Source organism: Ciconia boyciana, chromosome 3, assembly GCF_034638445.1.
Source record: "Ciconia boyciana chromosome 3, ASM3463844v1, whole genome shotgun sequence".
In the NCBI taxonomy this organism is placed as follows: Eukaryota; Metazoa; Chordata; class Aves; order Ciconiiformes; family Ciconiidae; genus Ciconia; species Ciconia boyciana.
This window is the reverse complement of record NC_132936.1, coordinates 21,612,205-21,631,454: the sequence shown is the minus strand read 5'-3', so window position 1 is coordinate 21,631,454 and position 19,250 is coordinate 21,612,205. Positions and strand designations below refer to the sequence as shown.

At 35.5% G+C, this 19,250-nt stretch overlaps 1 protein-coding gene across 1 annotated transcript in view; it reads left to right on the top strand.

Annotated features, from left to right (window-relative positions):
* SNTG2 (syntrophin gamma 2) overlaps window positions 1-19,250 on the top strand; it is a 306,614-nt gene that overhangs the window by 148,551 nt on the left and 138,813 nt on the right. The window contains exons 5-6 of the mRNA XM_072857795.1: window positions 16,497-16,540; window positions 16,656-16,697. Coding sequence (XP_072713896.1) covers window positions 16,497-16,540; window positions 16,656-16,697 — 86 coding nt within the window. The remainder of the gene's footprint in view (window positions 1-16,496; window positions 16,541-16,655; window positions 16,698-19,250) is intronic.

Genomic DNA, 19,250 nt, shown 5'->3' with positions numbered 1-19,250 from the left:
TTTTTGTTTATTTGTTTCTTCTGGAAAATGAATATTTCTAAAAAGCATCAAAAGATTTTGAGAAAAATTTTGGAAGTCCAGAACCTTCTTATACTGCAAATCTTTTTCTTTTGATATGATCTCAAAAATCTCAAAGTGTTGCTGTTATTCAGTATAGGAAAAAGATAATAACAAAGGCTATTCACAGCATTACTTCAATAGTATCATATTTAATTGGTAATTAATAGTAATGAAGAGAATATGTCCAAATTTAACTCACAGATGACCTTGAGGGAATATTTCTGTTTTAAGATTCTAGTGCTATAATGTTAGAGGAAACAATCTGATAATATTATTTAAGGGAAAATAACAACAGTGTTCTAAAAATATGTGCATTCTTTCTCCCCATATATATATATATATATTATTTATATATATGAATGCACACTATGTATACTTAAATATATATATTTATGTATAAAAGGATATCTGGAAAAATATTCATGTTGGATATAATGAGAGGAAATGTTAAACATGAGAGAGAGATGAGATTCATACAGATTTATCTCAAAGTAAATTTTGGAATGAAAATCTTTATGTTCATAATGTGAATAAATCACTAATGGACTTTCATTATACAAGGTACTAATAATGGTGAAACTGATAGGCTAGCTTCAAAGGTGGCTTTGAGTTAAGCAGTGAGGATAGTTGCTGCTTCAAGCAAATATACTGAATTTAAAAAAAAGTTGTATTATGCAGCAACATTTGAAAATACATCAGTTACCTGATAAAAAGGGATTTCTTATCAGGAATTTTACTATTTTCGGTCCTTGAGAAAATATCCGAACTTATGTGAGTAAAATTCTCCTTACTGACTAAATTACTGATTTCCTAAAATGTCTGATAACTTGTGATACTTTTTGTGAAATTTAATGCCTGTTATATGACAATACTGTAAAATCCTATTTGCAACCTTACTTTGTTTAGATACAGTACTATTTTATAGTTCCAAAGCTAGAAGTATAATAGAATAAAGCAGTTGCTTCTTTTTTTATAGCTTCTTTTATTTCTGCTATCCTGAATAATGTAATTAGTCAGCTATCTTTGTACTCTTTAAATTTTTCAAATATAGGAGAAGTGATTTTGTTGGTATTGACCTAAGCAGCAGCTGAAGGCATTTGCATTTCAGTTGTTGAGATAGGGTGAACATTTCAATTGTATTTGATTTCATTATTCAACACAAGCCCTTCTGTAGCAACAGTGGTAATAAATACTATTCTTACAGTTTTGACCAGCTTAGAGACCTCTCAGTTGTGATCACTGTGTTTGTAACTTTCAAATTAAGTTATCCTAGATCATTCTATTCAATAAGACTTTTCTGAATAAGTTCACTGAAACATAGGCAGAAGCTCAATTCAAGAGCATAGCTTTACATTTCTGAAATACAAGGTTAAGTGGTCATACAGTGCTGGAGACTAATGTCCAATGTATTACAAATCACAGTAAAGAATGTCCTGAGTTTTTCCTGAGTACATGCCCTCCTCAACAGTATTAAGTAAGAGCAAGTTTTGCTAATGCCAATGACTCATCACTGAGTTTAGGCCTTTTACATTTTTCTGTAGATTCTGTCTTTGATTCTAACAAAGGTTACATTTTTTTCATACCACCAAAGCTTTTGCCAAAGTTAATTTCAGAGGAACAAGAGTCCTGTGCCAATCAGAATGAGAACAAGTAAATGCAAACACATTTATAAATTCAAAAGTAAAGTGATATAATTAGCTACAGAGTAATTTTAATCCCATAGGTAATTATTTCACTTCCAAAGCAAGGATATTTTTCTCCTACCCATATGTCAAATCATCCAGTGAACTCGGCATATTAGCAACATTTCTAATAATCTCCCAGATTATGAAAAGATGCTATTGATGTTGAAGCTTCTCAGTAAGATTTTCTAGAACTAATTTATGCTTTCTTTAGGGTTTTTTAAAAATGTAATTTAATACAGTATTGCTTTTCCTGTATTTCTCTTTTGAAGCTGGCTTGAGATAGGATAAATCATTGTACAGTAGTTGGTGGTTTGCTAATAGCTTCTAGGTGTGTATTATTGTTATGTATATGTTATAATTAGTAAAGACTGCACTAGGTTTACAGTCAAATAGATGTAGAGTCCTGTTCTCAGAAGTGTGTAACTGAATATCCTGAACTTTGAAAGGAATCAGATCATTCAGGCTTACTTGTTGTACAGGGAATCCGTAAGATATTTTGTCAGATCCATTAAATATACTTTAAAGAATCCTTATACACAATGTATGGGTAAAGTGTACAAGCTTTCATCTGTTTACATCTTTCTTTCTGTTACCTGTTAGTCCCATTTTTAATTACTAAAGAGCTTTATGAACTTGCGGAATCTAAAGGGTGGAGACTGTAAAAACAAGTGGACATTGAAATCTAACCTCATCCTACATACAAGTGACTTACTGCATATAGTATTAGAAATTCTAATTGTATAAACATCAAGCAATCAAATTTCCCTTTTGTGTTGCAGAACTATCAAGTTAGCAATCACATTTTGTTGCCTTGATGCAACTTTCCATTTTCACGAGACCTGCTGTAATAATCTGGCTACTGCTGTGAGCTCTGCTCATATCTCATATAGCATGTGGAGTCAGACAAGCAGCAACGGCGAAACAGAACAGTGGGTTCAGCTCACTAAGGCATGATGAAAATGGTTAAATAAAATTAAATAAAGCCTGGTAGAATAGGGATAGTTTACATTTTGCCGGTTTCAAAAAAGGTCCTCTCTTGAGAGGCAAAATTGGTTAAAACCTTAATTTGAAAGCATTTTCCCACCTTCTGTGATAAAAGGTGACGTATATCTCACATTCTGCTGTACGGAAAAATCTTATATTTTATGTGTTTAGTCCATTTCTGACTGGGGATACCGTATACCCTGGCAGGATTGGAACTAACTCAGGACGTTCAGCCACTAAAACACTCTTGGCTTAAAACCATGTGCTCTGCAAACACAGGCTGTGTGCAAATATCACCTGCTGGCTGCCTGCATTCAGGACCATCTGTTTGGAGGACATGGTGTCAGTTTGATGAGGGCTTTTAACAGTTTCACTTACACGCCAAGCAAAGATGGTTTAGTGTGGAAGCATATGTGATACTTCCCCTGTAGGTATTTTTTTCTGTGTTGACTGTGGTCATCCACAGGGGTGGTACAACTAGGGTAACCAAGCCTAGGCTGAACAAGTTGGTGGGCATGATGTGAGATTACAGTTAAGCTGCACAGCATGGTTGTATTCGTAGCTGATGTTCTTCATCCCTACAGCTGTACTCACCTTTGCTTCATCAGCCTTGGAGATTCATTCCACTGAGCCAGCAAAGTCAAGATTAAGGATGAATTAAGCCCAAATTGAGATATTTGCATTTATAAGGAAGTCAGAATGGATCAAAAATTTGCATTATGCCTTATGCTAATGAAGGTGAAGACTGAACACAAGGCCATCTTTGAACATAAGAAAGGCCTCATTTCAACAGAAGACCTTTGAAGCTGGATGGTATTTAATATTTGTACACTGTTTCCTAATATCACTTACAAATTTCTTCAATTTTTTTTAGGATTATTCATATTTTCTGTCATTAATTTTTAGTTATCTTTGCCAGTGTTATTTTTCATTATTTCTGGAAAGGGAGTGATATTTGAAGATAGCATCTACTCACTGTTCTCTCTTGGATTTACGCCTCCACCTCTACATTTATTTTCAGAAGGCATAGAAGAACATTCTTAGCATTTTGGATTTCTTTTTTTATTGTTGCCTCCTCAAGACTAGGCAGACTGCAAAAGTCAGTACCTCTTAATAGAAAGGACATCTTAATGAACTGCTAAAGATCAGTCAACAAGTAAAAGGAAGGTACTTTGATCCCTGATTCAGGAAAGTATTTTTATTCAACCTAATAGTTAAGAACATACGTAAGGTCCAATGATACAAATATCAGTCGTATATCTAGTGAGAAGCATATAGGTAGATGAATTCTTGAGTTGTGATTCTAGAACAATTTATACTACTGAGATTTGTTTGAGGGTTAAATGCTGAAGCAGGAGACTTAAATTATTGACGTAAATCTAAAGAATTCTTTGGGTAGAAGGATGCAAAGAGTTACTTTTTAAGTGTTTATTTAACTGAACAGGCATATACTTAAAATCAGATCTAGTAAATGTTTTTAAGATGGTAATGTTTTCATTGTTACAATGAAATGCATATTTTTATGCATTAAAATTATTCATAAATAATTCCTGGACAGAAGAAAATTTGGGATGAAATATTTGTAAGTTTCACTTAGAAATTTTGTTTTGTTGTAGAATTTGTGGGGTTTTTTTAATAGGATTTAAGAACTTGATGAATCCAGAACTCATTTTTACAGAGAAAACCAAAGCATTCCCATTTTAGGTCAATTTGAAATTTGTTTTCATTCCTTTGGTTTGGCTAAAGAAACACAAACAGTGAATTAGCTGTCCAGCTCTAGATTTAGGCAGTTGCTTGTGTACTTTTCCAAAATGGGGCTTTATATATGTATACATATATATGTGTGTGTGTGTGTGTCTAAAAATGTGCGCATTAGGTTCCTGACACCGAATAATGCTTTTCTGTTAAGTGTATAAAGAAATTGTATTCAAAGAGTATATTAATGTTCAAATTCTTCTTCATGCACGTGAAGATCAACTTTCATTAACAGATAATTAGTTTTGCTGAACAGCTATGTTAAAATACAAAATGTTTCTGGAAATTGTATTTCAGTTCTGTAGGGTTTTATGATGAATATTCTCTTTGGAAGGTGCATTTTGCACTTTATGAAACAAAAAGGTAGATATAAAACCTGAAAAACATTATTTGTAATTTCAGTGGACCTATAATATTATGGTTATCATTCTTATACTCTAGACTAAATGGAAAAAGGTATGAAAAATACATTATATTGTTTTAGTTGTCATCTGTTCCAGGTAGCAGCTGAGTGAATAAACTGTGGCCTTAGGATGCCACTGGCGTGTACGGTTTCTGTTCTTTCTCCCATTCACCTACCTCTGATGGACAATGTAGTTCCCTTGTGAACTGCAGAAATCTAATGAAATAGCGCTTAATGTTACTATTTGAATTTGTTACCGCTACAGTCCAGGTTGAAGAAAAAGGTTAATGATAATTATTCTGTGCAGAGAAATTAGAGAATTATATAGTATGTTTTCATTCAGATAGTATGGTCAGGAGTGACCTGCCTGAAGTCCCTCTGAGGATAGATGGTGTTTTGGACTTTGGATTTGGAACTTGCTTTTACCACAGTGCTTTGGTACAGAAACTGGAGAAGCAAGCAGCTAGACAGAAAACATCTTTTAACTGTAACAAAGATTCCCATTGCATTGAAAGATACTAATTAAAATCAGAGTAAAACTCATTCAGATTATTTTGAGGCTGAAGCAGTCAAGAATCATACAGAATATTTGATGGAAAGAGCAGATGTAATGACTCTTCTGCTTGGAGATAATGTCACATGGAATAATATGAGAAATTTAATAACATCCTTTGGCAATTTCAGAAAAGTTCTATTTTTGATCTTTTCACTGTTCTTATCTTTCCCTTACTGGTTTCTGAACTAAAGACTTTTAAAGCTATTTTAGGAACTACATCTCTTATTTTCTTGTAACTCATTTAAAGCATGTATTTCTGCTACTTTTGGCATCCCCCCGTAGTCTCCGAGTTTGTTTTCCAGTTGTCACCTCTGCGACACTTAAAACTTTTTGGCATACTATAATAGAATTTAATGGAAATTTAGTTACATATTTTGGAACAAAAGATTGAAGATGCCAGATTATAATTTATTTCCTTATATAATGTTACCTATTTATAACTTGTCTAACTTTATATTATGTTATTCAGCTCAGAAAGCCTTTTACATGTGATATTAATCATATGTCTATTAGAGCTAACCTTATGCCTTAGAATATTGCAACTGTGTGATCAGATTCATCTTCCTTTACATTGTACTACATTCCTTTGTCAATTTATTCACCTAGTGATTAATTTAAAAATGCACACGACTATTTTTAACTGAAAAATATTGTAATAATTCTGAAAATATTATCAAGTTTAGACTGATTGTATACATAGAGTACCTAGAGCTTCTAACACTACTAACCGTATTCCTAGAAATACCACATTTTTACAATTTCAAATAGCTTTTCACTGACTCTTAATGGAGTGTTAGCTATACTTGGCTAGTAGAACTTTTTTTAAAACAAAATATAACTTATTCATAGTTATAACTATTGTGTTTGCTTCTTAATTATTGCTACTTATTTCTGAATTCTGTCCACGTAAGATGCACAAGTATTTTTAGTTTTATTTTCAAACTCAAGGGACTTATTAGCTGTGGTTAGGCAAGTATCCCAAGTAATAAATGACAATAGTAATGTAGCACTTTCAAATATTCTGAAGATAGATTTAAAAAAAATCTGCTTTGCTTTTCTTGTAGTCACATCTTAGTTGTCATGACTTTTCTTAAAAAGGCAAAATTTTAAAGTACTTATACTATTAATGTTCCAATTTTGTTTCCTTATTTTGAGAATTGATGTTTTTCTATAAAGGCAAAATCAAATTATGAAGAACTGATTTACTAAATGCATGTAAAACTGGAAGTATTTTTCTCTAGTAAGACTTTGTCATGATAACCATTCCCGTGGGCGCTCTCTGCTGCAACATCTACAAGCTAATCTGAGCTACATTAGGCGTTTTCCTTAATTAAAGAGCTAACCTGTTGTGTCTAGCTTTTCTTCACTGAGTTCATACTGTAATGTTACTTGTTTGGAAACATCTACAAGAATCACATTGCCATTTGGTTTGGCTTTAAGGATCTTGCATTGAGACATACAAACACCTGGACTTCTGCAGGAAATTCAGACCATCTGAATTTTTCTCCCTTGTTTCCTAAAGCAGGTCTAAAGTCTATTTAATCACAGTGTATGCTGGTACTTTTTACAGGTCATGTGATAAACTGGCAATGCAGCTCGTGTCACAAACCTGTTTGCAATCAGAAAACCATCCAAAAGCCTTTTAATAATTTTTGCTTAAGTTACTGCTAAGAGTTAGATGGGTAGAAATAAACTGAACTTTAAAACTTTTTTCCATACTGTCTTTCAAAGCATCTTTAATTAAAAATAGTGTCATGCTCAGGACTTTTCCAGATTCTAGTCTTCTCAGTTTTGGTATACATGCAGCCATTGTTCCCACAAGGTCAGTAAAAAATTGCAAATTTTGGCTGTAGCATAGGCTCTCTGAATTATTAGGCAATATTAACAAAAAGGTATTTTGAAATTGGCCTCAGAAGACAGTTATAATATCATCTACCTTCTAAAAGTCATGGCAGGAAACAAAAGGATTTGTTTTTTAAGGTTAAGGTTCCTCAATGCCCATTGGTATGCTTTTGGGATTGCTAATTGCCCTTATGCATCTTCCTCATTTTACTTGTTGGCATATGTAAAATATAAAGCAGTATTTGTTTGTAATAAAGCTAAGTTTATCCCATTAATAGTTTGTAGTGAAAAATACTAGAAATTTGTTGTTACAGTAGTTTTCCTTTCAAGTTGGATTCAATGCTAGCCATAGACAGAAAAATGGTTTTATCAGTAGAAGATTCTAGTGAGCAATATGTTCTGAAAACCTATTTTTTGCTGAGGTCATCTAAAAGGAGAAGGTGAAGGAGCAAAGCCAGTATCAAACACCTATCCTCAAAACAGATTCTGCTCTGTAACATTTTTTCCTGTTCAATATTGTCTGATTTCTTTAGAATTAAAACATTTAATTTGAAAAAAAGGTAAAAGTTCTAGCAACTCATGTCTTGTGTTTTCAGTGTGCTTTATTATTAACTCTAAAATCTCCAGTTTAAGCTAATTCTGTTTTAAAAAAAAATCCCATAAGATGGTCATAATTCCAGAAATAATTGCATACTTGCTGATCATTCAATAATAGATTAGGGTGAGAATGGGGTGAGAGAATTGCCCATAAGGGACACTCGCACTGAAAATTTAGAGAGAGATGGAAAATCACAAAGATAAACAGATACAGATAAAGTGGAAGTGAATTAAAAAAGACAACAATAATGCAACAGAGAAAATCATATTTCATTACAACACAATACTAGATATGACACTAAAAATAGGAAGTATGTATATGGTTAGAAATGTCCATCACTTCTGTTTTTTTTTCAGTGGAACCTGACTTGGTTACCTTTTTCCAGATGGGATTCTCCTATCCATGTGTAATTTTGAGGGTTGATTCTTCTTAATTTCCCTGGCAAGTTTTACTCAAAACTTCTAAGAAAATCTATCTGCTCCCAGTCTGTTGCTCCTCATGATGCTTATTCTTTTCTATGAATACAGTTCCTGTATCACTGTTGCTCCTGTAGCAATGGGAATTAGAAAATCAAAGACCAGGTTTCTCTCAGCAAAAAGATCCAGAAACTGAGATGGGTTGCATAGAGTATGAAGGATAATTCTCATGAGAAGAGTCAACATCTGAGAATTAAACTAAATCCTGTTTTCATTCAGAATATCTTTATTTACAACAAATACTTACTTAATAGGTTAATGTTATTTCAAATTAGTGGTATTTTGAACAAATACGCTAAAATATCTAAGCGTATTAAATATATTCCTGTATGCACCTTTGCAAATCACAGAATTGTTGAGGTTGGAAGGGACCTCTGGAGGTCAACTGGCCCAACCCCTCTGCTCAAACAGTGCCACCCAGAGCCAGTTGCCCAGGACCATGTTCAGATGCCTTTTGAATATCTCTAAAGATAGAGGCTCCACAACCTCTCTGCACAACCTGTGCCAGTGCTTGGTCACCCTCACAGTAAAAGAGTGTTTTCGTGTGTTCAGATGGAATTTCATGTGTTTCAGCTAATGCCCATTGCTTCTTGTCCTGTCAGTGGGCACCACTGAGAAGACTCTGGTTCCCTCTTCTTTATCCCCTCCTGTCATGTCTTTATACACATTGAGAAGATCCTCCTGACCCTTCCCTCCTCCAGGCTGAACAGTCCCAGCTCTCTCAGCCTCTCCTCACATGAAAGGTGCTCCAGTCCCTTCATCTCCATGGCTCTTCACTGGACTTCCTCCAGTAAGACCACATCTTTCTTGTACAGGGGAGCCCAGAACTGGACACAGCACTCCCAGATGTGTCTCACCAGTGCTGAGTAGAGGGGAAGGATCACCTCCCTCCACCTACTGACAACGCTCCACCTTATGCAGACTAGGATGCTGTTTATGAGAGCACAGTGTTGACTGATGGCCAGCAAGTTGTCCACCAGGACCCCCAGATCCTTCTCAGTGTCCTTTTGGTAATAACAGCAGTACTCATGTATACCCAAAATACAAAGGAGTCTACAGTACATTTTGTGAATCAGTCTTTTCCAGGAACATGTGCAGTTGTTATGAGTTAAGTACCTTTCTCTTTCTCAAAGCAAATGCCGTTTCCTTTCCAGTAAATAATATCAATGTATTTAACAGTAGTTTCTAAGACATTATGAAAAACAATAATGGTATCTTCAGTGAAATAAAGCCAGAAATTAAGGTCACAAGGTAGCATGGAATGTGGCTAAACTATTGAGACAAACATTTCTATCACTGTAAAAAGTGATAAATCATCTCAAATTCCTAATAACTTATTCCAGTTGCATCTCAAATAGCATAGTGTCTTCTGGAAGTACATTTTTGCTTACATTTGTGGTAAGGCATTAGTTTAGTAATTAATTCATGTCTTGAGCAAAACTTACTGACTCAGAAAACATCACTTTTTGCAGCAGCAGTTATTTTATCAGTTTCTTATCCACGTATTCAGCCAACCTAATCCTGTCTAGTTTTTTGGAATCTAATGCAACTACCTATCATGTTATGGTAAAAGGTTTAATACCCAGATTGATTTTATAGCAGTGTAAGATCAGAACTTGCAGTGTTTAGATACAGTTTTTTCCTCTTTTTCTTGGCAATATTATGGCAGGTAATGTCTCTTGATTTTACAGATTCATATGTTTGTCCTCTAGTTGCCTCTCTACATTTAGCTTCTGTCTGTGTAGCTTCTTAGTACTGCAGCAATCTTGAGGCAGTAAATAAATAAATAAGAGCTGTAAAACTATTTTGAATTATGTGCCAGTGGGGAAGAGAAGGGAAGCAGAAAGTAAAATTAGGCAATTCCTAATTAAAATACAAAGTCCAGATTTTTTCTCTTGGCTTTACTGTCACTACAGAGCAGCAGGAAATCATATTTAATTAATTGTGTCCATTTCTTTAAAGGATTTAATTTTTTTTTGTATGCTCCCCCCGATTTTCCCATCCTAATAACTGCACATTTTTTAGATGGAACAAAATAATAATTCTCACTTTTGAACACAAGAGTGACAATTTCTTGCTATAAATCATGGTTTCCCAAATTTTCCCATATTAACAATTCTAAGAGCAGCAGCAAAAGTAGTTGTCTTTTGACCAATGTACCCATTCGGTGTCTATCCCCACCTCTTGCACACATCAGCTTTCCAGCTAGGATCCCTGCCTGTGACTTTACCAACCATTCCAGTGTTACAAGAAAAACGCAGCCTTAAGTTGTCTGCAGGATCCTACCTGGTGCAGTGGATAGAACAGAAAAAGACTGGGTTTGTTAGTACATCTTTTATGGAAAAAAACTGAAAGAAATTTACAGTTGCTAGCATGTGCATTGTCCTAGACAATTCTTGGTATGAGTTGCGTGCACGTGTTACCATATGCCAAACTGTAAGGAAAACTATGTCCAGAGTGATCAGTTCTTACTCAGATGCTTGGGTGAAAGGTAGGATCTTTCCTGGTGACGCTTGTGGTGCCAGTGCGCTGTTATAGTTCATGATGTTCTTCATATAGTCCAAGCTGAAGAGAAAACAGTTCTGAGTTCCCAGGCCAAACCAGTTTTATCTTGTGTTAACTTTGCAGATACAACGCTGTATTCTATGCAGCTATGCAAAGTGCCAGCTAAAATACTGTTCTGCAGGATGGCCTCAGCTTTTCAACAGTCCCATAACCTGTTCCCAGAGTAGCATTTTTATTCACTGATCTTCTGTGGGTCAGCAGGAGATTCATTCTGCCATTAAGGCATTCATGATCAGCGTATTGAGGAGGTTCAGTGGCAATTTCTGTAGCACTGCTGAATATCCTACTCCTTAATTCACATAAGGCCCATTATTATCTCTCCAAACCTGTGCTCCCTGCTACATCCAGTCTTTGCCTACTCCTGTGTCCAGTACCTCTCTCATCCTGTGCATCTCTCGCATTGAATTGATTCTTACAATGTGTTTAGCTTCAGAGCTTCACGCTTGTGTACGCTTAGATCTAGAATTGACTTCTTGATGGGTAGATACAGTACTTTTAGGAACGTGAAATGATCTCTTTCTGCTTGTTCCATAGGCACTGAGAATGGAGGGAGAAGTCCCGGTTCCCCATCTGCCACTTAATTCAGCGTGGGGAACCTGACACATTAGAATAATGACATGGGTATTTGATAAAACGCATCGTATTATTGACTGACTTACAGCTTTTATTTACATGATAAACTGGACATATATAAAGAGGAAGAAAACTAAACTAATGAAACCTCATGGTCAAAAATAGAAAGTTGGAAGGTTTTGTTTTTATTTAAACAAAGAAATGAAATTTAATCAAGTCCTCTAAAGAGTATGTTCAGTTTTAAAAACTTCCCTAACAAGGTTGTTTTCAATGTTTGAGTTAATATAGTTGTGTTTTAAAACATAGATTTAAAATGTCGAACTGCTTGTCTTAAAAAAAAAAAAAGAATAAAGCAAATTGCAGCAGGTTATCTTTACAGTCATGACTGTAGTTTATGTCCAATTCATGGGAGAGCAGGGAAAAATACATCTGGATAATTTTGAGAAGTCTCTTGCATCCTATATACCAATTTCTCCAGTCTTTTCTTTTTATTTCATCTAGTTTCTTAACTATTCCTTTAGATTTTCTTTATGCAGTGAAATACGTATGCATATATTTAAAGTTAAGCTTGTGAACTGAGAGTTCCGTGAAGTCAGTGCAGCTCATTGTGTGCTTTAAGCAGCATGTTTTTGTGCATCACTAATAATGTCAGAGGACATAGTACCTGGTATGTTTCCTGTGTGATTCAGGAATTCAACAAACATTGAGTGAAAATATGTATTGTGATCAATCTTGAAAAATATAAGGACATCAGATTATTTACAGTCTCAAATCTACATAGAGTTGTGCATCAATTAACATGGGGTAAGTAAGAATTTCCCGAGAGTCTGTTGAGTAAATTTAACATTTCACAATCTTGCATATTTTGGAAATTTAATACAGCCCTTCTTCAGCCCCAGTGGATAGGAAAAGGAAACAAGGCAAAGCTAGAAAGAGTTACTGGTTCTTTTCCCTTCTCATTTAGTGCAAAATAATTTTTCATAGTTCATTGCTCTGTCTGCTTTTTTTTTTTTTAATGACTAGAATGATGGGTCATTTGCTTTTGGGAAAGTTTTTAAAGTCTAATATTCTCAAAAATAAGATTTTTTTAATGTTTATTTTCATATAATTTCTTCAACATAAGCCCCTTCGGGTTTCCCTGATGCTTTCCTCTTACTTCAGTATCACTTGTGAATTTAATCAATGTACAGCATTTAATCAATATTAAACATTTTTAAAGATAATTAAGATGTAGAGTAAAGGTGATATAGCACTAACTGCTGTAGCACACACTTCATTTTCTTTTACAGCCTGGTACATTTTTGCTTATCACTACTTTGTGCTTATTTTTTTCCCAAGTCTTTTTTTTTGGCCATGTTGAATTCACTGCTACTAAAATATTATTTCAAGTAAAACTTCAAGAGGCATACTGGATTCTAAAAAAAATTATATTTATTGTTTCTCTGAATAAGGTTATATGCTCCTTGGTATCCCAAAGCTCTTTCTGAAGTTTTTTATTTTTAGTACTGATTCATTTTACACATAGTGACTGATAATTGCAGAGCAGCCTTTCATAGACACCTTTGTATATGAGGATGTTACTAGTGGGACAAGAAGTCCCACATAGCCTGGAACATTTTACTTAAAGTTAACATTTTTGTCATGTAGAGAACATACGGCTTAATGAAAACATCAGTAGATGTCTTGTCTTCAGATTTAAAATATGCCTTAGAGAAACAAGACTGCCTTTTTGTCTCTTTCCAAGGAGTTTTACCAATCACTTTATTTCTAATCTACCTGTAAACTATATTGTAACTTCTGCATCGTAGTGACATGTCCTCTGCAATTTGATTTGTGGAAAATATTTCTGTTAGAAATCATCATTGATTTTAAATTATATACAATTGGCTAAAACCAAAGTGTTTCATCACAGACTTGCAAGGATAGTTTGCCAGAGTACCATCACTGGCCATGATGGCAGCAGCTGTGGAGGTATCTACATTATTGGGTTAGTTTGCAGCGTAATGCACTTCTGGAGCAAATGCCCTGCTTGTCCCTATTGTCTGTGCTTTGTTTCAGTTCATAGAGCATTTGGTATTGACCACATAATGCTCCTTCTTTCATTTACTTAATCTGGACAGCTTTGACTGTGTGTAGAGACTCTGCAAGCGGGATATAATTGCTTTGTGCTCTTAAACTATAAAATTTATTGGCTAACACACACAGTAGGTAGCTGGGTTATTGCAATACTCATCACCCTTGTGGAATGACCAATGAGTCTTTGCTGACCTGCCAGTCAACAGTCAGGTGGGAAAGGTTCAGCCTCCATTGCTCCCTGGAAGAGATTAGTCTTCGGTGCTGCTACGTTACCATCCTCCAGCTACCTGGTTTTCTTCCTTGAGATTTTATACCTTTTCATGTCAGTGCTTTTCCTCTTCAAGCCTTGAGCTGTTAACTAGCCCTATCTCAAGAATTTTACTTGTGTCTGGAATTTTACCTTTCCTATTTTGCATGGATACTAGTCTACATGTTTTATTATAACTTTTGTTAGAACTAAGCAGTTTTCTCAGAAGACTTAGACAAGATTACACAACTGTGCTGTTGTGTCATTATGCAGTGGGTCATGGATAGCTGAACATCCAGGAGGATGGTGATACCTACCTGCCTGCAAATCTTCATGACGCACTCTTTCATCAGGATCTCATCTTTCACCCAAATATTTTCTGCCTCAGTATGCTTTCCTTTCTTACCAGCCCTACATTTTTCTGTTTTCACCTCTTACAGAAATTCTTTCCAAACTCATCTCTTGCATCTCCACCCCTCTTTCTTTTATTGTGCTTCTTTTTCAATATTGCTCTTTCCAACTGATCTTCCCAATGGCGACAGCTGCTTTGGCCTCCCAGAAGAATCAACAAGACAGGGCCTCAGGAAAACAATGCTGCCTGCTGCCCACGTGTGCCATCCTCATCACATCTGTGACCTGCAGATCAACTGACTGGTACTTGTTGAAGTATAAGCAAACACATCTGCCTTGCTGCAGTGGTTGGAGTGTGAGTCCTACTGCAGCCCCCACACAGAGAGAATAATATCCCAGGATTGGCTTATTAGGGGTGTCCTCCTGAAGCAGGTTGAGAACCCACTCTCCCCGTGTTATACCTTGTTCAATTGATGTCCAGGCTCTGCATTGATTCAAGTTGCAGGGACCATTGCATTTCTTATAAGGAAGGTCTGCTTCTGCGTATTGTGGCCTGTTGCAGCTATTACTGGCAGCAGGAGTGCATCACTGTGTGGCACTGGTGTGCCTTAGGATGGGCTGCTTAGGGGCCCACAAAACAGAAGGTTTTGTGCACTAGCTTTCCTTGGGCAACTTCACGTCGCCTGGGAGCATTCAGACTGGGAGACCAGTCTAACTGATCTGAATCAAAATCCCTGCAACCCATACAGTGTAGGTGTAAGGGGCCTCAGCACCAACTGCTTTGATTCCTGTTCTATCTCTGTTCTGCCTCATCACTTGGTAATACAGACTTACTCAAAATTTCTCCACTTGGTTCTGAGTCAATCACACACAGTGGGCAAGGCATGCACCCTTCGACTTTATCCTTTTATACTTCCCGCAACTGCAATTTCAAACACACCCTCTTCCTTCTATCTCCAGTTCAAGTATGCTCCCACTTTCCTAAAGCAGCCCAGTGGCCCGTAACATAAGTATTGAATTAAAAATTATTCACGTTTTTCACTATTGGTCTATGTATTACTAACATCTTGAACACGGGTTTAGTATCGAGATGCCCAAGCTGATGTTCAGCACCTCTAGCAATGTATGTACGCAATATAGGCTACTTCGCGTTGCTTCATGATGTTTTGAACTGCTGTAATTCAGTTGCATTTCTGTACATAGATGTCTCTTTTCTATACTAGCTATGACAAATTGTGTGCATATTTTTAAATACAAAGCAGGATAAGAAGTGGGGTAAGGAACTTCAATGCAACTTGTAGCATGATATTTAAAATAAATAGTGAAATCTTTCCTAAGTACTGATAAAAGTATGACTAATGAACTGTTATCTTTTATCTGCCAAAAGAGTGATGAAAAATCTATTAGAAAGATAAATTTAATATAAAAAAAGCTATTTTGTACCAAAGGTACATTTGTAGTGGCAACAGCTATATTGCAGAAATGGTGAGAACTCTCTATGCAGTTTTTTCTTTTTTACCTCTATTTCCATCTCTCAAAATACTGTGTTAACATTTGTTGCATTCTTCAAAGCTTCAAGCTGTGACCCTATAAGATCATATATAAGACTAATATGCCTTATTTAATCAAATCAGTCTTTGCAGGATCAGACCCTTACTTTCAATTAAGTAACACATTCCAAGAGATAAACATCCTCAAATTCAACTAAAATGTAAAAAATCTAAAAGTTAGAGAATACACCTCAAAAATGTCATTGTTTGTATCTGTGCAGAATTGTTTGCAGTTTCATTACATTTTTCCCATTAACTCTGTAAGGCAGGAAACATGCAAATTACAGACTAGAATAATGTATTTTGTTATTCTTAGGAACAAAGCTAACTCAAAGTTCATGTTAAAGAGTTGTATTAAATTCTAGGCGCAACCTCTTTAATTATAGCGTCCCTGTAAATTTGTTCAGGGGGAAAGGAATTGCTAAGTAGTTTCAGAAATTCCTATTTCCCTTTTGTGGAAGAATAATGAAAAGCGTGAATCACACTTTCCACATAATTTAATGAAATCCTTCATTAGTGAGAAATGACATTTGTATTCCATATTAAATAAGTTCTTTGTGCATGGAAAGTAACTCTCTTAATTTGTTTAAAATTGCTAGGAATCTGCTACCCTTGTAGGATGAATACTGATTGCTATGCCATTGGTATTTTCACAACCAAACCAGTTTCAAATGAAGGTTACAAACAGCATGCTAAACCAATTGCTGGAAGAGAATATAGCATTATTTTTCAGTACTACTTTCAATTAAAATGTACTCCTTCTCTAATCCCACAGCTGACCAAACAGGAATGTTATTTATAGGAGATGCAATAATACAGGTCAGTAAACATTCACTTTTTCCACAGACATTTGTTTCATGCTTGCCTTTGTGTTTATTTCATTAACTAACTTACGCATTGCAAATCATTTTCTCCCTATTGTATCTGTTTTTAGGTTAATGGTATAAATGTAGAAAGTGCTACCCACGAAGAAGTGGTAAGTCATTCCACTTTGATTTTTAATAGTGTTCAGAATATCCTGTATTGCTAGTGCTCTGTCTCTAGCCTTGCTTCGTATGAGTTTACTCTTTTTTACTCTAAAGACACAGTGCTCTAGTCAGGTTTGTCATATATGTGATTATTAAAAGCTTAATTTTGACTGTTAGCATTTGTTACAGTTTCTGCACTCTTACTGTGACCTTCTTCATAGTAAGATATATGCACGTGTGGCACAAATGTAGTATTCCAAAGTTGAGTCTCCGTCATTGTTTATTATAGTTTTTACATCCTTTAGATAAAATAAGTATTTCAAAGCACAAAATAAGGCAAAAATGCAAAATCCTGGTAGGTTGCCTCTGTTCTGTTCAGCAGAGTGCAACTGCTCTTCCCAGAATAGGAACTATATCAGTGTTATAAATGAACACATGATCTTTTCTTTTTTTTTCCCTGTAAACTGTACACTGGGCTGCTTGGCATGAAAATTCAATAGAATGCAAAGAAAAAATTAAAAGGCCTTTACTATTTAAGAATGGTAAAAATATGAAAAACGCACATTACCTTTTTTATGATGCTACTGTAGGTACCAAAATGTCCTTTGGGTGATCACAATTAGTTTTCAGGGGTTGCAAATAAATTGAATAGTCTTTTATATATATAAATGTATATGTATATATACCATATGTATATATAACATATATAAGTGTGTGCACACATATAGTCCTTATGGATTACGCCTTTGGTACAGTGCCTGATCCATTGGGATTGCAGGTGCTCCTAAAGGGCTCACCTGCTGTGGTAGTACATTTAAATGGTAATAAAGTTCTGACCTTCTTAGCATTGCAGGAACAGGGATTGAATTAGTTTTGTAAAGAATCTGATTTAACCTACTGTAAAAACAGCACTTAAAAATTAGAATATGTGGGGTGAGTGTCATGATCCTGCTCACATATTTAAAAACTTTGATTCCCATTGCCTTCGGTGCAATTGAAGGTGACTCAGCTTTTGTAGGTCTTACCCCTGCATGCACTGAAAAATATAAAATCTAATTAAAATTTTGCTACCTATTTCTGAATGTGCGCTTGTGTGAGAACATGGGGATTCTTGATGGGAAATGTATAAAGGAACACGGTTATTTTATTTGGTGAAATGATGTAAGAATTTCAGTTGTGCCCTATTTATATTTATATTTATGCACCATATACATTATTGTTGTGGGCTGTGGTGCACTGCACAGTGCTTCTGTTTCACGTTAAGAATTCTCAAGTGTTACAGAAGTATAGCTAGTAATAACAATAGCATACAATGTTATACTTAAACTGTGTCTAAATGCTGGGACAAGAATGGGAGGAATCGAGAAAGCAGTGATATTACATGGTTTTAAATTTCATCTTATTCTGTAAGTCATTTTAAGATGCTATTTTGTGGAAGTTTCTTTATTAGGAAGCAAGAAATGTGCTTAAAAATTGGCTCTTTTTGATGGTATCCATAGGACTAAGATGCACTTCCTGTCTTCAAGCCTGAGTACACATATTGGACACATCCTAATTCCTAGCTGGTACTCCCAGAGGTTATAAGGCTATAGGTAATAAATAACCATAATAAAGAAATCTTGTACCAAATGAGACCATACCCACATGCAAGAAAGAGAAGAATACAGAAAACATACAAAGATCTCAACTTCAATCTGGGAGGAGATTAAGGCACACAGCTCTGTGTCTTGGTTTTCATGAGAAAACCAGTGTGTGTGGATTGCTGTGACACACTGAAAAGGCCCCTTGCCCAGGATTGTACAGCACACTGTGGAATGCAGGCGCAGTTTCTGCATAGCTTTTGAATCTGGTGATGTTCAGTTTAGAGGAATCTTGAGGTTGAATAATGTAATTATGGTGACTAGTTCTAGCATGATATGCTGACTCTCGCTGGTGCATTCATTTTCATGGTAATGTTCAAGAAACGGACCAAGGTCTTCCAGAGTTTTTTTGTTTGCTTAAAAGGAAAATTATTAAAATGCTTTATAGAACTCAGCTTTATATTACATTGCTTTATAGAATTAAGATGGCAAGGACTTCTCTTGGGAAAAAAAATAAAATAGGCAACTACTTTCTTTTTCTAAAGAATGCTGCTTCTGTAGTATTTTCAGTGGTTAGATGCTTGCAGCCAAACCTCAAATAAAAAAAGCACGTATCAATAGTTACTCTGTATTACCTATCAGAGTTTAGACAAGAGGTAAGCCAGAAGTTGCTGGCTGAATTTCCAGAATATTTTTACCATCACATGTTCTCCAGTGGGCCTAAGAAGAATATCTTAGACCAATGTTCTGGCAGCACTTCTTGCACTTTCCCCTCCACTTCATACTCTACCGCAGTTGAAGAATCACTCCACAGCAACACTCAGACTAATGCATTGAAAAACACAGAGGATGGGAGGTGGCTTGGAACCTGTCAATTTTGGAAGCCACTGAAACAAATCACCAGCTCTTGAGCGGGTGTATCCAAATGACTCCTAGCAATAACACGTTTCGTAGCATCTGTTCCCTGTGCTGCCTACTCTT